Consider the following 23,041-nt stretch of genomic DNA (forward strand, 5'->3'; position numbering starts at 1 on the left):
CTTTACAGATCTTCTTTATGCACCAAGAGCTTGTAACACTCCAAAGAGAAAGGAAAACTTGAACTCGCATCATATGACCCCTTTAATAGTTAGTAAGGTAGTTGTTAAGTTTAGGTATGGAGTAGGATCAGGGATGTAGAATAGGGTCATGCAGAATATGTGCTTTATAAGTACTAATAAATAGCCAACCTGTTTATAATATGCATGCTAATAGTTAGTTAATAGTCAGAATTGGTCCCTATACAAAAGTGTTACCCAATCTTGTTTATGCCAGTAAATGAAAAAATGCCAGTGTTTACATGCACAGCAAAGTTGGGGCAAAAAATTGTTTGCCAATCTGGTTTTGATGATTATCCAGTAAAAGAAATCCGTTTACACATCGTCAGTTTAAGTATAATCAGTATAAGTACAGTACTTTTTAAAAGTTTGGGGTTTGTAAGATTAATAATAATATTAATAATAATAAAAAGTCTCTTTATTCTCACCCAGGCTGCATTTATTGGAAAATAAAATGTGTAAAAATAATAATATTTTGAAATATAATTACAAAAAAATCTATTTTAATATAGATTCTAATATAAAATCTATTTTAATATATTTTATATGTATTTCTATTGTAATATCAGAAATCATTTAATATGCTGATTTGATGCTCAAGAAACAATTCTAATTAATGTTGATAATATTGGCGTTCTGCTTAATATTTGTGAATCTGTGATACTTCTTTGCAGGATTCTTTGATAAATAAAAAGTTCAAAATTAAAGCGTTTATTTAAAAATAAGAGTCTTTTGTAACATAAATCTTTTGATCAATTTAGTGTTTCCTTTTTGAATAAAAAAATCTTAGTGATGCCCAACTTTTGAAATGTAGTATACATTTGCATACCTAGAAATTATTCTTAAGGTATATACTATGCACAGATGTCTCGATAGTGTTGTCTTCACTTCACTTTTTTTTTACTTCAGGTGACGATTGCTGTCACCTGAAGTGCTGTTTTATTTTTCCCCCATTTAGACTGTAAAACGAACAAGGCAGAATGTGCCTTGCCATCTTTGATAAGGTATCAAGTTGAGGCAGCCTCGCTGCATAGGCTGAGATAAAACAAGCGGCGTGCAATCTGTGCAGCGGTTGCCAGTGAGAATATGTTAATTCAGTCAACTTTTTTGATTTCATTTTCATGTTTCTGAAGATTAACAAATATTTTGTCTATCCAAGCGTCTGTTCCTGGCCCTCATTGCACAATGATGCGCCCCCGTAGAAACGTAGGTGGATGGAAGAAACAGAGCAGCTGCGTATGTGGAGCGCTTGTAGTGTTTCCCGTCTGCCTTTATCTCTTTTCTCTCTCTCGTTCTCTCAAACACACAGGCTTTATTGCAGTTAATTATCGCATGTGACTGTTTGTCTCTGCTTTCCAGCAATAGACTCCTGGGAAAACTTGAGCACATGACGGCACATGATTCGAAATAGCATCCCGTCGGACGCGCTGGTCGTTAACGCCTTCAGTGCTCTGCTGGGACTGTCTTTAATGGGGGGTGAGTGTTGTGATTAGGACGGAGGAACCAGGCGTCATCCCCCTTTGGGATTTGAGCTCCTTTATGCAGAGCCCAGTATGCAGTAAGAAGCCCCTATAGGAGTCGGCTAGTTGTATTTTTTCCATTTTCCAGGCCTGGTAGAGGGACTAATGTCTTATTGATCCTCTCAGCGTGTAACTGGCATTAGTGTGCTCGGTAGCCCCTTCCTGCTGTTTGCTTGCAGCTAGTATGACGCCTCTCTTTGGACCTGGTGTTTACTTTAGCGTAGCACAGGGACAAAAGAGACCCTCTTCTGTACACTCTCATGTGTAAATCTGCACTAACGGAGGTGCACTAAAGGGTGACTTAGCCAAGCAACACATTGTTTTCAAAGGCTCCATCCACGCAGATTTCACGCTAGTTATAGCATGTACCGCAGTCATGGCAACAGCTGTAGAGAAGCACTCACCGTTGGCATGGTTACAGGTCACCATTCCTCCATGGCAAGACAAGGGAAAGATGTGGACAAAGGGATATTTCTACTCTGAGGAAAAACAAGGAGTTTTTTCTAGACATGTAAAATTCTGTAATATTAATACACTTAAATTATATTTCAGGATGTGTGATAGTGACTGAGATTAGAGGGAAAAAAGTCTCTAATACTTACCAAGGCTGCATTTATTTAAATGAAAATACAGGAAAAACAGTAATATTGTGAAATATGATGACATTTTTCTAATATATTTTAAAATAGAATTTATTCTTATGATTTCAAAGCTGATTTTCAGCTTTCACATGGTCCTTCAGAAACCATTCTAATATGCTGATTGGGTGCCAGAGAAACATTTCTTATTATCAATGTTGAAAATGGTTTTATATTTTATTAAACTGTTTTTGTGTAAAACTGTATACTTCTTTTAGGTAGGACTGGGCGATATGGCAAAAAATAACATCTTGATTTTTTTTCAGAACATTTGGCCGATTTTCGATTTTTAATTGGTCAACTTGAAAATGTTACTACAACATGATTCAAGTAACTTTTTTTTATAAACCCTCTAGTTAAAGAAGATTATTTGACAATAGACAAGTTTATACATTTATGCATTTATACATTATTAGGCATTTAAATCCAATAGAACTGTTTTACAATCTCTTTCTTTTCCAGAGATTTTACATTTTGTTTGCTTGTTTACTCAAAAGTTAAAAGTAAATTCAATGTGTGTAATGGTGAAAAATTTGCACAAAAGAACAAAAAAATTGAGTGGCTCAATGTTGTAGATGGTGCCGACTTCAGTGTGCAGTGATTTGTCTTATTGGCAGCCTATATTTGAATGGGCAGAATAACCCAAACACTTTTTCATTTGAATGACCTGCACTGCACGTCTCACTCTCACTCTTCAGGGTCTGCTGGCAAAAGGTCAACGCTGCCACATAGCTTTACTGTCGCATTCTGTTTGAAGCCATCTGAATTGACACAGATCGTCGCTCTAGTTCACCTGTCTGCTGTTTCTGCCAGCACCAGAAAGACGTTATGTGACAGAGCCAAATGCACTGAGGGTACTCTGAGATTCATTATTTGCAAATTCCCTTAAAACAAAGCAAAAGCTAATTTTAGCATTCCACCCATTTTAAATAGTGTCAGGATGTTGCGATCTGGAGTATGTAGGGGGTAATATTTCCAGCTGTACATCTTTAGGCAACACATTTATCTTAAATGATTCAATAGGAACAGCTCTCGAGTGAGACGACAATTCTGCTGGTGTGTCTGGCTCTTAAAGAAATTGATGGAAGATCTGTGCAAGAAGCAGATTTAATAGCCTACGGTTAAACGGTTTTGTCTTTTATTTTTTGTTTTGCAGAGAGCACAAGAGAACATGTATGCTCTCTGCAGGATGTGTCTTTCCTGTTAGTCCTGTTTGCTTTGGGTAGGGCAGACAGATTGGCAGGAGGGGCCAAAGTGATTGAGTGTAGCCATGGCTACTGTATGACTGTGTCGCCATGGTGATCCAGCCTCCTGACTCGTTACATATGCAAGATTCAGGTTGTTCAGAAAATCCTCAAATTAATATTTTCCACAAGGTAAAATTAACTAGGTGTTCCCCAAGGGTCAGTCTTGGGCCATCTTATATTTACTGTTACTTTTAAATGTAATGCTCTTTAAGAAGTAGTTAAAATGTTGATATGATGTCAGATTAATTCATTTTAGTCTGAGGATGACCTTGATACTGTTATAGAACTGGGGTGCCAAATGAGATTGAGAATATAATCTTTCGTAGAATACAAACTGGGTTTTGTTTAGATTGATTCAGCAAGTAATCCCCATTTGAAGCAGACTTTATGGTATAGAAAAAAATGTCTTGTGTTCATATTTATTATTTTAAAATAGGTAAAATTTACATTCATGGTGTTAGGGAAATAGTCTTATTCATTTTAGCTTAAAATGAATTAGTTTACAGTAGTGGTCGTCCGATATATCACCACATATTTGGCATTTTTTAAATATCGGCCGGTAAGTTTTCCTGTTTGGCCGATGCATTCGAGGTGGGACTTTTATTTTGACGGCGCGGAGAACGGCAGCGCCTGGGCACACAGTGCTCACATTCTCCTCCTCTTGTTCGCTGTTGTCCTTAACAGTTCTGTCTAAATACGGATAGAAGTCTGTCTAATAATCAGATAGAATCCTTAAACAAAGGAATTAAAATGTATACAAAAAGTCTTATAACGACTGCTTTTATATTATTAGTAATAGGAAGGCAAACATTATAATACTTTCTTGTTTGCCGTCAGCATTCAGCAAATACGCATTTATATCATTTAAACAAATCTTTGAATGTCTAATAAACATCCTATTTCAAAAACCATGCAAACTTAGTTGGATCCAGTTGTGAGATCTTGTGAAGTGTGTATGTGTATCATGCATGATTGTTTTAGCAGGAACAATTTTCCAGTGTGGGTTCAGGAGAGTTCAGCTTCACTGGAGACGCGCGATCGACAAACTTTAAACTCGTGATTTTAAATTATGCTGCACTTTATGCATTTTCCCACTGTCATATTCATTACATTTTGTGTGCTGTATGTAAAATGAGTGTTACCTTGACTTTATTTTAAAAAATATGATTAATGCACACAAACTTCCCAGAATACTGAGTGCCCTGTTGGTTACAGTGTTTACTTCCTTTTTAATTATATTTTTATTAAATATTTATTGATTTGTGAAGTCGACCACTAGTTTACAGACTTGTTGCTTTGGTTAACAGATGGTAAGCATGCTGTTTTTTAATGGTCAGCTACTAGGAATAGAAGCATAAGCTTGCATGTACTTTGAACATTAATATTAATAAAGTTGGAGACAAAATTTTTTATTTATATTTACTTTTTTTAATGAAAACAAATTGGCTATTTTTCTCCTGCTTTGTTCCTGTGAACAAAGCCTTTGTTCCCCCCTCCCTTTTAAAAAAAGGTGTTTTTGGAACTTATAATACAAATTCAGTGGACAATCGAAACGCGTCAGCAGACCACAGTGTTCTGCCACAGGATGAATCACGTAAACCAGCAGCACATGTGCGATCTCTCTCACAGCTGCCTGAAATGAGTTTTGGTTGAGTGCCACTGAATCAGTACCAACTCGTCTGTCAAGTCAGCTCTAACTCCCTGGAGAGTAAAAAGAATGATAGACTGCTTGCTCTGTTCGCATATCCTCTTTGTGGTGAAATCATGTCATTTCAGTCTCCGTCACAATACAGTGCTGCCAATGCGGTGCTGCACTTTGTACATTGTGTTTGTACTGATGTCCCAAGTAAAGTTAGAGGACAAAAGACAAAAAAATGTTACAGGGTGTGCCAGAATTACATAATGCTATCATTATATCATTATTTGTTTTTGTTTGTTTGTTTTTGCTCTCTTTTGTTTTGATTCGTCATTCTGGCGACATTGTCTATCAGTCGACATCTCAGAAAATGCTGGTAAGTTTTTTTTTCTTTTCTGAGCTTGATTGCACTCATTTTCATTTGTTGGATTTTTTTTTCTGTTTTTTTTCCCCCTTTATTTAATTTTCACAATGTGGCCAGTTTGGTTCTTTCTTCACACACACTGCATCTTTGTGAATGCAGTGGATTGGGGTGAAGGTGTTAGAGGGTAAACCCTGGTGTGAAAACTCTGACCTAAAGAGGATGCTTAGTGCACCACCTGCTTGATAAGTGAGCTTAAATATACCTCCTCTACTGCTACAGCTTCCACCCCACCATTCACATATTCCCTCAGTTTGTTTCTTGTCTTTTACAACTTCAAACACCCTATTGTGCATGCCTACGAAAGCTCGTCACTGCATATTGTTATAATTATTTTGCAATTGAAGGGCGCAATTCAAAGTTTTCCAATTTCATCTAGATTGATTTCTCATTGTTTTGTGCATTTTCAGCTGTATGGTGAATGATCCGTGCTTACCGCAGGAGACTGTGCGGGAACACATGGAGTTTGCGCATTGTGCTTTGCTCGCATCAATACATCGCTGTAATGGTTTACGACCGTGTGGCTTGTCACATTTCATTGGAGACTTTTATGGGGATTTTATTTTGTTTGTGCCGCCTGATCCTCATTTTGTTTGATTGTTTTCGACTGGCTTGTCGATTTTCTGTTTTGTTTGTGTTTTGTTCTTGAATGCAGAATGCATGACTTGCATTACTTGATGACTGAAAGTTAAGAATTTGATTAGCTTCTCATTTTAACTGTTTAATATTTGTGCCGTCAGACTTCCTTTTCATTTTAAATTCTCTTCTTGTTTCATTTTTGTTGGCTTGAAACAGATATCAGCTGCTGTCTCTAATTAGCTCTCGTAACAGATACCGTTTGTCAAACAATCATCAGAATACGGGTGATGTGAGTTTTTGCAACGATCATGCCGTGCTGAGGGGACTGTTGTTATACCCCGCTGTGTGCTGCGGTACATAGATACATGGTGTTGAATACCTTCATTTTTATGTTAGCCTGTATTTCGATACTTAAACACTATATCATTCTCAGTAAGACAGTAAGACTTGCACAGGGTTGGATTGTCAGGCGGGTTTACAAACCTCAGAGCTGCAATGAAGTGTGACTTCCTTACGGCAAAATTCAGTCATGAGCCTCGCTTTTTCTAGAGGAGAGGAGACCCAGTATGAGTTTTTCCTCACATGTTCGACAAATCAAGACCTCCCTTGGTCCCTAGGCAGCCCGATTTTAGAAAAAAGGCTACGCTAATACTTTTTCAAGAGATATAAAGAAGAGAAAGGTGGGTTGTGGCACTGTTTTACAGAGGGGTGCTTTGTCATCATGGCTTTGTTGGATCTGTGGACATAACTGTTTAAAAGTTTGAGGTCAGTAAGAATTATTATTTTTTTTTTTTTCAATAGAATGATTTTCACTTATGGTCACCAAGGCTGCATTTATTTGATCATATTTATAATTAACAGTAATATTGGGAAATATTATTACAATATAAAATAACTGCTTTCTGTTTTAATATGTTTAAAATGTAATTTATTCCTAAATAAATACATAGGCCTACAAATCTTACTGACCCAAACTTTTGAACAATATAGTACATCTTACAGTTTTGTCATAACTGTGTTTCCTCTTTTCTTTCTTGTAGTCTACTCCATTGCACCTGGCAGCCGGATACAACAGAGTCCGAATAGTTCAGCTTCTCCTGCAACATGGCGCTGATGTTCACGCTAAAGATAAAGGGTGGGTCTGCTTATGTCTCCTTTTTTCCCTTACTTTCCTGTCTCTATCAGCTATTTCACATTTTTTCACTCTGGTAAAATATTTGGTTCCTTTGTCCATATATTACTTAAAGGAAAAGCACATTTTGGGCTTAAAATGTTTTTGTGTGTGCGTGTTTTGTTCTTGCAATTCCTAGTGGTCTTGTTCCTCTACACAACGCCTGCTCATATGGACACTACGAAGTCACAGAGCTACTGCTAAAGGTAAGGACAAAAACCTGAATGGGTGTGCATGTATAATTTAGTGTGTGACCTGTGTGGAAGACAAACAACACTGTTTCCAGTTAAGCAGCTTGCCTTAACCAGGCACAATGCAATGAATCATTGATTCAAAATCCTACTCCACTTACTATATATTTAAAAATGTCCATGCTATGCAGTGTTTTGGGCATCACTGTGGAGAGAATGATTACTCAGTTATTTTTGAATTTTTTTTAGACTATTATATTATAGATTATTTTGAATTTTTTTAGTGACAAATTTAGTGTATGTCCTGCATACAGCTTCGATCTACATGTCCTGTCAGAGTTCACTCTATTTCAGTGCAAACACAAACTCCCCCTTGAGCCTGACGTTCCATAGAGTATGGCCTTTAAGCCCAGCTTCTTTTATTTACAAAGCTGTTATATGGAACACTATGCTCACGGTGTGTTCTCCCATACTCAGTGTGTCAACAGAGCCCTGCGGAGTGGCCAATCTGTCTGTACAACAATGTTTGGATTTTGATACACAGCAGAACAGAGAATTCTCAGCCTCAGGAGAGCTTATCACAATATCAGTAGCTCCCCAGATCTCCTTAAGCCCCCTCAATCATTATATTCGATTAAATATGCTGTGCAATGATCAGAAAGACAATTAAGAATCCTCTTATCGTACACAGATGCATTGTGAACACCTGACGTTATCTTGATGTTCCTGAGGTCCTCAGGAGCTTTTGTTTCACTCCTCTTAATTGCAGCTCAAAAGAATCTCTCTCTGTTTTAAAAGGATAATTCACCCAAAAGAGATTTTCTCATTCACCCTCATGTCATGAAACACAAAAGGAGAATTTTAGCAGAATGTTTTCCACAATGAAAGTGGATGGCGACCAGGTTCTGTCAAGCTTCAAGTCCTTTGAAGCCATCCATTAGATCTTTGTAAGGAAAAGCTTGAATTTGACTGAAAATCCTCTGAAATCTCATTCATGTTCACCTCATATTCAAATATGGCCAGTCAAAACATGTCACATCAGATGTCACTGGTTTTCATGTTTTAATGGGGCATGAACTTCTTGTCTAATATTTTATTTAGCATTTGATGGTACATGGTAGATAGGAAATCTAAAGATATTTTTAGGAGATCTATCCCTTTAATCGTTTTGTACTGTTTACCCCTTGCCTCTGAGTGCAAGTTGATGTCTCCGTTTTGGAAAACTGCCATTTTCTAAAAATGTGTTCGATATTCTTTTCCCTCAGTGCTATTAACTCAGCTTCTGGGGCATAGCAGACTCCCTAATAGATAGAAATTCTTAATCTGTGCTAAAACTGCTCTAACTGCTCAAGTGGAACTGCATAATGTTCTCGATGTATTTGAAAATGAATCTGGGCCGTCAGAGTTGGCGCCATCCTTTCCGTGTGATCTCACCCTGAATGTTTTTCTGTAGCATGGGGCATGCGTTAATGCCATGGACCTCTGGCAGTTCACCCCTTTGCACGAGGCTGCCTCCAAGAATCGCATGGAGGTGTGTTCCCTGCTGCTGAGTCACGGAGCCGATCCCACGCTGGTCAACTGCCATGGGAAGAGCGCGGTTGACATGGCCCCGACCCCAGAACTCAAAGAGAGGCTCACATGTGAGTTTATATAGCATATATTGCCTTATAAAACAGCCTTGTTCCTTATTGCTTAAGAGTGAATTAAAGACAACATACTGGGATCTTTCACCATTGCTCAGCGTAAGTGGCATTAAAGCCCACAAAACTCATCCTGCTTGTTCACCTTGCAAGTGTAAGTGAGCTAGACGCGACTTGGCTCTGATTGTTCCTGCCACATTGTCACTGGCACCGAGACAGACGCCTTTAAACACACAATATTCTCGTTCTGCATTATTCAAGCGCAGTGGAGGCTGAGCTCCATTCTGCTGATGAGGTTGGCAGGCGACGTCGTTATATATTTTACCTGTGAATTCTCCATCTGGCTTCTCCCAGTGTGGGGTGGAGTGATGTAGTTTTGACTGAAACTTTACACAATTTGCTGTGTAAAGATTTTCCTTTATGTAGAATTAGTTTGAGCTTGTGCTGCGAGTATTTTAGAATGCAAACTTTTGATAGTGTCTGGTAAGTTAAAAATGTGATATAAATAAATGAAAATATACAACAATTATAATAATATTTCTATAATATTCTATATTTCTATAATTACAAAATAGATAATATACTATATAAATTAATAAAGTACAATATTTAGTTCTCAGTTCTCCGTCCTTATTCATTGCTCAAGCTGTGATCCAAGAGTGCTAATATTTAATACACCAGTTAAATATTATCTTCTGTACTCCTGTTGTGTTTGTTTGGCGATATGCAAAGCTTGATACTTTGACTTCTTTTAAAACAATTTTAACAATTGTGTTAGTTTGTATGAAACTACTCAATATTAATTTACTTGTTTAAAAAAAGCAATATTAAAATTATGATTGAAAAAGGAATTATTTTCATGCTGTGGCTTATACTATTTTTGCTGATTTGTGTAAAAAAATTAGCACATTACAAAATAAATTGAATTGCTTTAACAAATGAATTATTTTAGCAGTTTTAAATGCTTCAATTAAGCATTTTAACATTATAATGTACAGTATGAAAATGTATATTCATTTTAAGATTCGTTAAAGATTGCATTTAACAGTGTTTTTATTTTGGCAGATGATAGCAGAGATCATCTAATTGTTGTAATTGCAATGTTTTGTTAAATATCAGCATGACAGGGATTACCTTTGGCCGAATCCCAGCCGTTCTTATTCAGTAAAGCAGCTTTCATGTAGATGGAATAATGTTCTCTCTTTGCTGTTCTTATAAGCAGAAGCATAACAAATTGAATGCGCAAAATTTATTCGATCAGGTCAGACGATTCAGTCATACAGTTTAGATATCCTAACTCAAATGTTTGCTGCCATAAAGCCAGATTGCATTATAGCTGTGAAGCTTCAATGACTTTTTTCACGCTTTGTCTTGATGAATTATGTCTACCAAAGGCTTCTGTCAGAGCGTCTTGCATCACCTCTCTAAATATAATTTTTTCCTCCGGCGCAGACGAGTTTAAGGGCCACTCTCTTCTTCAGGCAGCACGGGAAGCAGACATGACCAAGGTGAAGAAGACCCTAGCTTTGGAGATCATCAACTTCAAGCACCCACAGACGCACGAAACGGCACTGGTGAGCCCCTGCTGATTCACTTCAAAGCTCACCAGCTGAGACATCAGGTTGAAAGCAGATGTTAAAGGGATAGTGCAAAAATAAATTTCTGTCATCATTTACTCACCTTCATGTCATTCCATACCTGTAAGATTTCATTTTTTCTTCCTTAAAGGGATAGTTCACCCAAAAATTAAAATTCTGTCATTAATTACTCACCCTCGTGTCGTTCCAAACCTGCAAGACCTTCGTTCATCTTCAGAACACAAATTAAGGTTTTTTTGATGCATTCCGAGAGCTCTCTGAGTCTGACCCTCCCATAGACAGCAAGGATCCTTACACGATCAAGGCTTAGAAACATAGCAAGGAGATCGTTAAAATAATCCATGTGACATCAGTGGTTCAACCGTAATTTTACGAAGCTACGAGAATACTTTTTGTGCGCAAAGAAAATAAAAATAACGACTTTATTCAACAATTCGTCTCCTCCGCATCACCCTATAGCACCATTTTGGAGAGTATCACATACGTAAACAACGTATGTATAGGCCTGTCTCAATAATCAATATATCGACTTACCGCACAATATATGTACATGACCGCAATAATTTTTGGTGATGCAATATATCGCCCATTATATTTACTTAAAAATTAATGTCACCATGTTTTTTACATTCCACTTGCGCCTGTGTCTTTTGCAGCTTCTCGTACATAACGTGTAGTCATGAGGTGCTAGTTCAAATTAAAAAAAAATGCTTCTACAAAAAAAAAGTTTCATCTGCAGATATGGCCTTGTTTAGGGATCTGTGCCTTTGTGCATACGGACAAGTAGGGATTGTGTTTTGCAATAATAATGTGCACCCTTAATTTACAGAGAAAAGAAGATCAGGGAAAAATCTGTAGATGGAAAAATCTCCATACAAGTTCGTTGTGCATTTTTCTTTTTTTCTACTTGTTACTTTGCACTTTTTGTTAGAAAATGTTTATTTACTATTTATTCAAGTTTTTTAAGGTATCTAATATTTTGATACTTAATTTCCATGATCTAAATATTCTTAAAAATTCAAAGTTTGTTGTCATTTGGAAGTGTGTTGGCCTTCTTGCATTATTATGCTTTTATATTATGATTATATATTCAGTGGCATAAAATGGTCTTTAAAATGACAATAATATCGCTTATCGCGATTATTTCTGGGGCAATATATTGCACAACAAAAAGTTGTTATCGTGACAGGCCTACGTATGTACGTGGATACGTTGTTTACATTCAGATCAAAGTGGAAACAACGTAAACGGTGTATCCGTGTACGGTGCTGCTGACACAGAACAGCATACATTGTTTACGTATGTGATACTCTCCAAAATGCCTTGCTATGTTTCTGAGCCTTGATTGTGTAAGGATCCTTGCTGTCTATGGGAGGGTCTGAGAGTTCTCTGAATGCATCAAAAATATCTTAAATTGTGTTCCGAAGATGAACAAAGGTCTTACAGTTTTAGAACGACATGAGGGTGAGTAATTAATGACAGAATTTTCATTTTTGGGTGAACTATCCCTTTAAACCACAACAGATATTTAGACAGGATGTTCACGCTGCTCTGTTCCATGCAGTGGAAGTGAATGGTGTTACCAAAAAGTCAGAATTAGCAGTGAACTGTAACACTTACAAGGCCTCTGTCCTGTGTTACAGCACTGCGCTGTCGCCTCACCTCACCCAAAACAAAAACAGGTCACTGAACTGCTGCTACGGAAAGGAGCCAATGTCAATGAGAAGAACAAAGAGTGAGTGACTGTGCCTGTCATGTGTTTATCAAATGTCAAATGGTTATAACTGATGCTAAGGTCTGTCTGTCTTTCTCATTATCTCCTCTGTTATCATCTCCTTCTTTTGTGTGCAGCTTCATGACGCCTCTGCATGTGGCAGCAGAACGGGCGCACAATGACATCATGGAGGTTCTGCAGAAACACGGGGCGAAGGTACATACCTGCATATGCTCTCGAGTGCCTACAGATCTGCGACACACATACACATTTACACATCTGACACCTCGCTTCACTCTCCAGGTCTCAAACAGTATAGTCTACCTTAAAGGGATAGTGTACTGAAAAATTGTCAACGTTTATTTACCAATTGGACACCTGTATTCTGGGAAGAAAGAAGAGATTTCTGACATTTTTTTTCTCTTGATGTAAGATAATTGGTTAAGATAACAACAGCTCAGGTCAAAGAGAGGGAGGTAATTGGCCATTTAAAAATAGATTATGATTGGTTTTGGTGCAAGCACCATTGACTGACATTATAAGTGGTCTACTGGGGAAAAAATAAAACACTACAAGTGTAGAATATGGCCCCTCTACAGAACCACAGCATCTTTTTTTTGTCTGTTCTCACCTGAGCTGAAAAAAATCAGTTCAGTGGAGCAGCGTTTCTGTCACATCTACTGTTGTGTGCAGTTGAGTCATCACGTTCCTGCTATAAAAGGAAGAGAATGAAAAATGAGCATTGCCAACACTGCACTTCTTTTTCTTTTTTTTTTCTTTTTTTTTGTCAGAGTAATTTGCCTGCTTATCAGTGGTTAAGATAATTGGCTTTGAGATGGAAGAGCTCATCATCAGTATGGAAGTGTTTATGTGCTAACTTCTTCCCAATTAACTGCCAAACATTCATCACTCAGCTTACAAAGATACTTTAGCAGATTGATCTCTTACTTGAAATCTGATCACTAGAGTTGGGAATCATGAACTTATTCATATTGGTTTTATTGATTTAAAAATATTGGAATCACTTGAATTTTAGGAAGTTTGTTTCTGTTATTTTTTTTTCTGTAACATTTGCATTCTTCCGCTAATGCAGATGGAACTGCATAAAACACACACATAAATTATGTAAAACATCAGAGCAAACCTGGCAATAGATTCATGTTTTTTTTGGTCAGATATGCACAAGAATGAAAACTTAAATTGCTTCGTTTATTGTTTCCCAAAATTAATATTATGGTGCTTTGGTGTGTGTACAGTAGAGAAAAGTTGCCTTCTACATTTTTTCCACAGACTTGGCACATTTGACATCCCTCACAGACAAACTAAATCCAAACTATTGGTTTAGAAGAGATAATGAAGACAGCACAGTTGCTAGATGAAATAAATTTCAAAACATGAAAAGGTTCTAAGCTCTTTCGAGAATTGTATTGCCTAAATTCTTATTTTTGATTCTTATTTGTTTTTCTGATTGTGACCTCATTTCACAACAGACTGCTGAGGAATATAAATGTATTCTAAATATTCTGTACCATTTAAAAGTTTGGGGTCAGTAAGATAATACTTGTTTTCAGTAAGGATGCGCTAAATTGATCAGAAGTGACAGTAAAGACATTTAGAATATTACAAAATAATTCTTTTTACAAAGAACTACTGCTCTTTTGAATTGTCTGTTCATAAAAGAAACATGAAAAATGTCATGGTTTCCACAAAAATAGTAACTTTTTTTTCAACTGTGATAAGAAATGTTTCTTGAGCACCAAATCAGCATATTAGAATGGTTTCTGAAGGATCATGTGACACTAAAGTCTAGAGTAATGGCAGAAAATTCAGCTTTGCCTTCACAGGAATACTTTTTATTTTAATAATATTTCACAATATTATTGTTTTTACTGTATTTATTTGTATTTATCCTCTTTGTTTAAAGCTCTCTATGGTGAGCCAGCTCTGTTCCTGTAATACTTTTTATAAGATAAATCTTACACATTTAAAGGAAGTGTCAAAGTTTCTGGTGAAAGTGAATAGGTAAACAGCCTGCTACCTCGGTCTCACAGCTGGACTGTGTCAGAGAAACTGGAGGACGTTTACGAGCTACATCAGTCATGTCATTACCTCTCCAGAGCAGAGAGGGGGTAAAAGACTTCCAAATCAATGGAGCGCTTTCAGAGAGCCAAATCAGATAAGCATCGACTAACTGATCAGGCATTCAGCTACCGCCTTGTCTGAGAGCATCAGGGCTGATCAGCTATTCTTCAGCAGAGAGACCAAGGGAGCCGATACTCCTGTAAATATTCTCATCCACAGTCTGCCGTCTTTGTTCGAGCCTGGAGTGTATCTAAAGGGCCTCCCCGTTCATCAAACTTGCGTGTCCTACTTTCACGCAAGGTTGTATTATCCAGAGGTCCTCTTCATTGATGCCGTGTGGCTCTTTTATGCTGCCTGGAGCAGCTTGATTTTCAAAGCCGACCTCCCTTGTGCTCGCATCCCAGCTCTTCTGCATGATAAATAAACGGAGGCTGTCCTGGCATAACCCGAATTCCATCATTCAATCATCAGCCAGTGTCCATCTGTTGCAGTGCGACCCCTCGGAAACGCATCCGATAGTTAACTGGTGTTGCGACCCAGCTCGCTGCCAAACTTCAGCGGCCAGACTTAAGTGACATTAATGGACTGGATAATTAGTCAGGCTGGAGGTTCAAAGACAAGAGGCTATTGTAGCTAGTGTGTGTTTTCAGACCACGTGTGAACCAGTAAACAGATGGTGCAGAAGCATTGTGTTAATAAGAAGAGCAGGAAGCATGAAGAATAAATCTGTCTAAAGTAAACACAGTTACTGAGAAAATCAGCTGACGGTGGGAGCTGCTTATTAGCTGAAGTTCTAGACTGATATGTGTAGCTTTGTTCAAACCGTCAGGAAGATATGTTTTTGGTGTAGACTGTGCGACTGAAATCTGTTTAGCAGTTTCTCGATTTGGACAGGACAAAATTCACATTTAACCTGATTTGTACACTACCGTTCAAAAGTTTGAGGTCAGTAAAATTTTGAAATGTTTCTGAAATAAAGAATGAAAGAATGTCTCTCGTGCTTAACAAGGCTGCATTTATTTGCTCGAATATACAGTAAAAAACAGTAAAGTTCTGAAATATTATTGCATTTTAAAATATAGGTTTTATATTTTAATGCAAGTTAAAATGTCATTTATTCCTGTGATGCAAAGCTGGATTTTCTGCAGTCATTCTGCAGTTATTTTCATGATTTCACATTGTCACATGATCCTTCAGAAATCATTCTAATATACTGATTTGCTGCTCAAGAAACATTTCTTATTATTATCTGTGTTGAAATGTTGAAAACAGTTGTTCTGCTTAATATTTTTGTGGAAACCTTGATACATTTTTTTCAGGATTCTTAGAATAAAAAAACAGCATTTATTTAAGTAGAACAGCATTTATTTAAATAGACATATTTTTGTAACATCATTGTCTTCACTGTCACGTTTCATCAATTTATTGCATCTTTGCCCAAATAAAAATAAAAGCATTAAAGTAAAATCTTACTAACCTCATACATTTGAACAGCAGTGTATGTAGTTTAAAATTTTAAATTCAGAATCTGATTTTTGTATTTCAGTCAGTCATATTGGATTTAGTTTTTTCATTATTTGCAGCTCTGTATGTAATCATAATCATGTAATCATAAATGTGTATATGTAGTACAGATGCGGAAACATTTAGACCATGGAACATTTTCATCCAAAAATGCAATAAAATGCTGTTTTCAGGCAAAAGAGACAATTTTGGCTGAAAATATGAGCAAAAACCAGAATGTGAACCTCAGGATGGAGAAGACAAAATGCAAGGCTATGTGAAATCCTGCTAGCATAACTTATTTGCATAGAACATTTTTAACATTTAGCGTACTCTGATGTAAGCATCCTTTCACCGATGAGATTTCATTGTCAGTTTTTCTCAAAATGAATGTTCATGCATTATTATCAATCACACATTTATTTTAAAACAAGTCAGAATTGGTTGTAGTGTGAACAAAGCCATTGTGTGTTTGATGTGGAGAACTGCGTCATGTGCATTTTTCACTTCCAGTAAAGCATGATTTTGCTGAGAGTTTGAGTTTTTTGAAAAAGTAACAAGTTTGAGACAGAATAATGAACTGTAATTGCACCATACGGTAAACCACACGCACACATTTACGCAGTAGGTCCCTTTCTTTCTTCGCTGTGCAGTGTTTATAGTCTTTGATGGAGCGTGGAAGTTTCCCAGGGGCTTGTCTGATTAATTCATATTTGTGTTCATTTCAAAAGAGGCCAAGTTTGCTCACAGCTCAGTCTTGCTCTGTGGGCTGCGTTCAGATGTGCTCTTCACTGATCAGTGAGGAGGAGGAGATTTCAGTCTGCTTTTTTGTGTTTGTTTATAGATGAATGCTGTTGACACGCTGGGTCAGACGGCGTTGCACCGGGCGGCTCTGGCGGGACACTTGCAGACATGCAGGCTACTTTTGAGTTATGGAGCCGACCCCGCCATCGTCTCCCTCCAGGGCTTCACAGCCGCACAGATGGGCAATGAAGCTGTACAGCAGATCCTAAACGGTACAGACTGAATCTGGGGTTTGGGATTGTTTATTTGGGCTTTGATGTTATGCATTAACAATTATGGAAATTCACGTTAATTTATGCTCGTGTCTGTTAGAAAACATTCCAGTGAGGAATTCAGACGTGGATTATAGACTCTTAGAAGCAGCAAAAGCAGGAGACTTGGACACTGTGAAGGTGAGAGGCGCCTTAATTTGGTTTCAAAGTAGTCATGTTGTTGTCCACCAGTCAACCAAGGGTTAAACAAAATCTGTGGTGATTGGTGGAGCCAAGATATAACATGAAACTGTTCTCTCTTGAAAGAGAAATTTGGGACACTATTTTTCTTTTTTGTAACTGAAACCTTAACTCGTTTGAGATACTTGTAATAACCTTTACAACTGTTTTCATTAGCGTAGTGCTACAAAGCAGCTCCAGGTTACACGGAGATGAAAATATGTCTGCGGTTATGGATATTTAATTTTTTTTATATGCTTTTGTCTGGAACAAAAATACCCTGAATGAGTTCAGTTTCTTTATCCCAGACAATGAAACTTTTCAAGGACGCAGCTTGCAGTTCTTAAATGTGTTTTGTTCCGTACTCGTGACCTTGAACAAGGGAGATGTAAGAAGACCTCACCTTCGTGTGTGTGTGTGTGTGTGTGTGTGTGTGTGTAAGAGAGAAATGCTGAGCCAGCGTGCACAAAAACCATCACATACACTTCAGTCTAAAGTTTTTTTTTTATACTATACACTATCATTCAAACATTTGTGGCAGCTTTATCACAGGAATAAATTACTTTTTAAAATATAAAACACTTAAACTAGAAACAGTTCTTTTAAATTGTAATAATATTTCACAATATCACTTTTTTACTGTATATAATAATTGCAGTCTTGGTGAGCATAAGAGACTTCTTTCAAAAACATAAAAAATATTTTTGAACTGTGCAGTTCTTAAATGTGTTTTGTTCCATACTCGTGACCTTGAACAAGGGAGATGTAAGAAGACCTCACCTTCGTGTGTGTGTGTGTGTGTGTGTGTGTAAGAGAGAAATGCTGAGCCAGCGTGCACAAAAACCATCACATACACTTCAGTCTAAAGTTTTTTTTTTATACTATACACTATCATTCAAACATTTGTGGCAGCTTTATCACAGGAATAAATTACTTTTTAAAATATAAAACACTTAAACTAGAAACAGTTCTTTTAAATTGTAATAATATTTCACAATATCACTTTTTTACTGTATATAATAATTGCAGTCTTGGTGAGCATAAGAGACTTCTTTCAAAAACATAAAAAATATTTTTGAACTGTAGTGTATGTCACTACTGATAAGCTTCTTTTAAATGTAATGTAGAAATTAAAATTGTCTGTGAAGCTGCTTTGCAGCGATTTATAGTATCGTGAAAAGCGCTATACACATATACGTGAAATGAATTGAACTGAATAAGTATTATTAATATTGCAAAATTATTATTAATTAAAATTCATTTGATTAGTTATAAATGATGATTAATGAACACATTATTTGTGTTAGTCTACAAAAGTGCTGTGAATAATTTAAGCATAAGTCTTTAGATCAAAAGCTTTGTAACCTCAAACTTTTTGACTGGTAATATAAGCCTGAAGTGATTTAGAAACCGATGATAAAAATGTCTGAATGGATGGATGCCTTTGATGCGATCAGATCCTCATTATCTGAAAGCCTCATTATGCGTAAAGTAATTAGATCAGAGAACCAATTAGACTTTTGTCAGGCAATTAATCAGAATCTCTACTGACGCTTGCCATAATTCTGGCCTGGTACCCTATAAAAGTACATCAAATGAAATTAATTCTTGGATGTATTTAAACACTCATCACTAAAATAAAGTGATGTATTTGCAATGTGAAATCAAGCATTCGGTTTAATGTTTCGTTTTTTTCTTGCACAGCAACTTTGCTCCCCTCAGAATGTGAACTGTCGAGACCTGGAGGGTCGTCACTCCACTCCGCTCCACTTTGCCGCTGGCTACAATCGCGTGGCTGTGGTTGAGTATCTCCTGCACCACGGAGCCGATGTCCACGCCAAAGACAAAGGGTGAGATTTCTTGCTGTTATTGCTCAGAAACTCTCCCTCAGTTGTGGAGTGAACCTCATTAACAGTCAGCGCATGAGTTAGCAGCACCAAGAGATAAACTTTAATCTTCTTGTCACTATTTATCTCGAATTCCCTGTCTGTTGGCAGAGGTTTGGTGCCGCTGCATAACGCCTGCTCGTATGGCCATTACGAAGTGGCGGAGCTGCTGGTGAGACACGGAGCGTCCGTCAACGTGGCCGACTTGTGGAAGTTCACTCCGCTGCACGAGGCGGCGGCCAAGGGCAAATACGAGATTTGCAAACTGCTTCTGAAGGTATTGTCATCACTACTCCTGCTGGCTCAACACTGACCTACTCACGTCACTCGGCATACTTGTTAATTCAGGAGATTGCTCTTTCTAGACGTCTGACAGCCTGGAGTTGTTAATGGTTTTTATTACTCTGTTAAGTTTTTAAATGCAGTGTGATCCGCTGCAGGGGCTTCAGGTTTATTGCCGTTGAGCAGACGTCGGTTTTAATGCTGTCTGCTTTCATCGTACCTCAGGTTACTGTCACAGAGAGGTTCAGCTTCAGAGCTGTAAAGAATATGCACATTAGACTTCAGACAAACATGTCACTTTGTTTCCTGAAGTGGAACTGCTGAGGTTGGCTTTGGTAGAAACTGCAGAAAAGAAATGTACTTTTCTCATCCACTGAATCTAAAACTGTGACGGATTTTGAAGGCAACGGTTTTCTAATTCAAAAGAATTCACAAAGTCTTGCGTTTGATTTGATTATGATTCAAAATCAATTCAGTTAGGAGTAATTCATTTGCTGGGTATTAAAATAAATTCTCTTTGATCTATTGCTGTACAGGGAACTGAAATATTAATGGACCTTAACTATTAGATTCAGTACTTGTGGCCTAAAGATACAATTTGATCAAAAGAGTTTTCTTGAAAGTAAACATTCTTAAAATCACTTTTCAAAAAAGCCATATTTTTTGTGATATTAAAATATATTAAAACTAGTGCTGTCAAATCGTGATTAATCGCATCCAAAATAAACATTTTTGTTCTAATAATATATGTTTGTGTACTGTGTATATTTATTATGTATATATAAATACACACACATACAGTATATATTTTGAAAATACTTACATGTATATATTTATATTTATATTCATATAATTTATATTATATTTTTAATATATAAACAACACTTTTTTCTTAAATCTATACATGCATGTGTGTGTATTTATATATACATAATAAATATAAACGATTAATCGTTTGACAGCACTAATTACAATATTAAAGCAATAAAATATTAAATAAATGTGAATGTTTATTTATATTTGTTTACAAAACATAAACATAAATATGCATAAACTATTCATATTTATATATTTATACCAACAGATACATTTTAGGTATTATTTTACAATACAATATTTACAAAACATTTATTTTTATGATACCACATATCACATCATATCAAGTTTTTAACATTTTATCTCTCTCTATATACACTGAACAAAATTATAAACGCAACACTTTTGTTTTTGCCCCCATTTTTCATGAGCTGAACTAAAAGATCTAAGACTTTTTCTATGTACACAAAAGGCCTATTTCTCTCAAATATTGTTCACAAATCTGTCTAAATCTGTGTTAGTGAGCACTTCTCCTGTGCTCAATGTCCTTATCTCTTTCAGCATGGAGCAGACCCCACCAAGAAGAATCGGGACGGAAACACTCCGTTGGACATGGTGAAGGAGGGAGACACAGATATCCAGGACTTGCTGAGAGGAGATGCAGCGCTTTTGGATGCCGCCAAAAAAGGCTGCCTGGCCCGGGTCCAGAAACTGTGCAGCTTGGAGAACATCAACTGCAGAGACACACAGGGACGCAACTCGACTCCGCTGTATATATATATATACAGTGTATATACACAATATATATACAGTATATACACACACATACATACACATCTATCTATCTATATATCTATCTATCTATACTGTATCTATATATACTATGTTTATGTGTTTATGGTTAGTGAAATCTCAAAAAATGATTGAGCACTGATCATTTCATGTATAAATCCTCATAGAGATCTTAGATGAGGTTCTCAAACTGTGCTAAGTCAGGCTTCAGGCTTCTCTGTGGATCTGTGCTCAATGTCCTTATCTCTTTCAGCATGGAGCAGACCCCACCAAGAAGAATCGGGATGGAAACACTCCGTTGGACATGGTGAAGGAGGGAGACACAGATATCCAGGACTTGCTGAGAGGAGATGCAGCGCTTTTGGATGCCGCCAAAAAAGGCTGCCTGGCCCGGGTCCAGAAACTGTGCAGCTTGGAGAACATCAACTGCAGAGACACACAGGGACGCAACTCGACTCCGCTGCACCTGGCAGGTAATGAAAAATCATTCTGTGGCCTTCCGAGCCATTGCTTTCAACATAGAAACGAGAGCACTTCTCTCTTTCAAATGGAAAAATCAAGCTGTACCGCCATCCAGAGAATTGCATTTCTACAAAAGCATTGAAGCAGTGTGTGAGATATCATCCCACCCCAGAGGCGAGGCAAGGAAACCCAGAAGGAAAGAAAGGGGGACATGTTGAATTAACTCTTGGCTCTCATCCCTTTCTGAGCGCTGTGTAAGCCTGGCTTCCAGGCAGGGATTCAAAGGCTTCCTTGCCAAATATTAAATCTGTCTAAGACTTCCACACGGTTCGTACGTCACCGACATTTACATGCACAACAATATTCTCCGTATGGCTCATGTCCCCGATAAAGTCTTATTCAGAATAATCTCTTTATGTGAGCCTTCCCCATCTTATTCATGGGTGTTCTTGTATTTGTGAGAATACGTTTCAGAATATAAACGTTTTCCAGAGTCGTTCACGTGCATGTAAGTTGTAGCTATGAAAAAAAACAAAAAAAAACCTCAGGTCAACTTTTTATATAACTCTTTAAACAATATAGATTATTTCAAAGCAGCTTCACAGTAATAAAATGGGAAATAACAGAATCATTGATGCAAAGGTTTTCAAATATAATACAAATTCAAATTGCTTTAAAGCAGCTCTGATAAGACAATAGTGTCATTATTCAGCTCAAGTAAGTTTAGGTTTTGTTCAGATTTGGTTCAATAGTGTAAAGTTAATTATGAAACAAGTTCAAGAAGCTCTACACCGAAGACATGAGCAAGAATTCTTATCTGTGACTTATTCAGAACAAGTAAGAATTTTATTTAAAGGGGTCATATGATGCTGCTAAAAAGAACATTATTTTGTGTATTTGGTGTAATGAAATGTGTTTATGCGGTTTAAAGCTAAAAAAACATTATTTTCCACATACTGTACATTATTGTTTCTCCTCTATGCCCCGCCTTTTTGAAATGCATCGATTTTTACAAAGCTCATCGGTCTGAAAAGCGAGGTGTGTTGTGATTGGCCAGAAACAACAAACCTACAGCGAGAATAAAAGTTACGCCTTCTTTCTTTGCGTGAACATTTGGGCGGCGTTATGCAAATCTTCCCACCTTTAGTTAGCTTGTAACACTCCAAAGAGAAAGGAAAAATTGAAATCGCATCATATGACCCCTTTAATATTTAGTGTTTAATATTATAGAATATGTTGGAGCCAAAGCCGAGCATATTATTATTTTGTCATTGTTGTTATTTTATAATAAACATGAAGTTGCAGCTGTAATGTTTGAAGCACATTACTATTATATATAATATACAATTGCATTTGTGTTTTTTGCAAGCATGTGGCAAATTAATTCAAATATATTAATAATAATAATAATAATAATAATAATTTAGTTTATAACTAACATGATGTTGATAATAATTGTTGTCATTCTATAATAAACATTATACAATTGCAGCTGGAATGTTTGAGAGGACATGACTATTATAAATAAATATGTACACGCGCGCGTGCGCGCACACACACAAGTGTAATAT

General features: G+C 36.9%; 1 protein-coding gene across 1 annotated transcript in view; it reads left to right on the forward strand.

The window, feature by feature from the left end:
* tnksa (tankyrase, TRF1-interacting ankyrin-related ADP-ribose polymerase a) overlaps positions 1-23,041 on the forward strand; it is a gene marked incomplete at its 5' end in the record, with an annotated part of 100,305 nt that overhangs the window by 58,178 nt on the left and 19,086 nt on the right. The window contains 12 exons of the mRNA XM_016477210.1: positions 5,454-5,474; positions 7,139-7,233; positions 7,409-7,475; positions 8,914-9,100; positions 10,553-10,674; positions 12,342-12,433; positions 12,550-12,628; positions 16,842-17,013; positions 17,114-17,193; positions 18,937-19,082; positions 19,230-19,395; positions 21,262-21,481. Of these exons, the coding sequence (XP_016332696.1) occupies positions 5,454-5,474; positions 7,139-7,233; positions 7,409-7,475; positions 8,914-9,100; positions 10,553-10,674; positions 12,342-12,433; positions 12,550-12,628; positions 16,842-17,013; positions 17,114-17,193; positions 18,937-19,082; positions 19,230-19,395; positions 21,262-21,481 (1,447 nt within the window). The remainder of the gene's footprint in view (positions 1-5,453; positions 5,475-7,138; positions 7,234-7,408; positions 7,476-8,913; positions 9,101-10,552; positions 10,675-12,341; positions 12,434-12,549; positions 12,629-16,841; positions 17,014-17,113; positions 17,194-18,936; positions 19,083-19,229; positions 19,396-21,261; positions 21,482-23,041) is intronic.

This window comes from Sinocyclocheilus anshuiensis, unplaced genomic scaffold (genome assembly GCF_001515605.1).
Source record: "Sinocyclocheilus anshuiensis isolate Anshui unplaced genomic scaffold, SAMN03320099.WGS_v1.1 scaffold412, whole genome shotgun sequence".
Lineage (NCBI taxonomy): Eukaryota > Metazoa > Chordata > Actinopteri > Cypriniformes > Cyprinidae > Sinocyclocheilus > Sinocyclocheilus anshuiensis.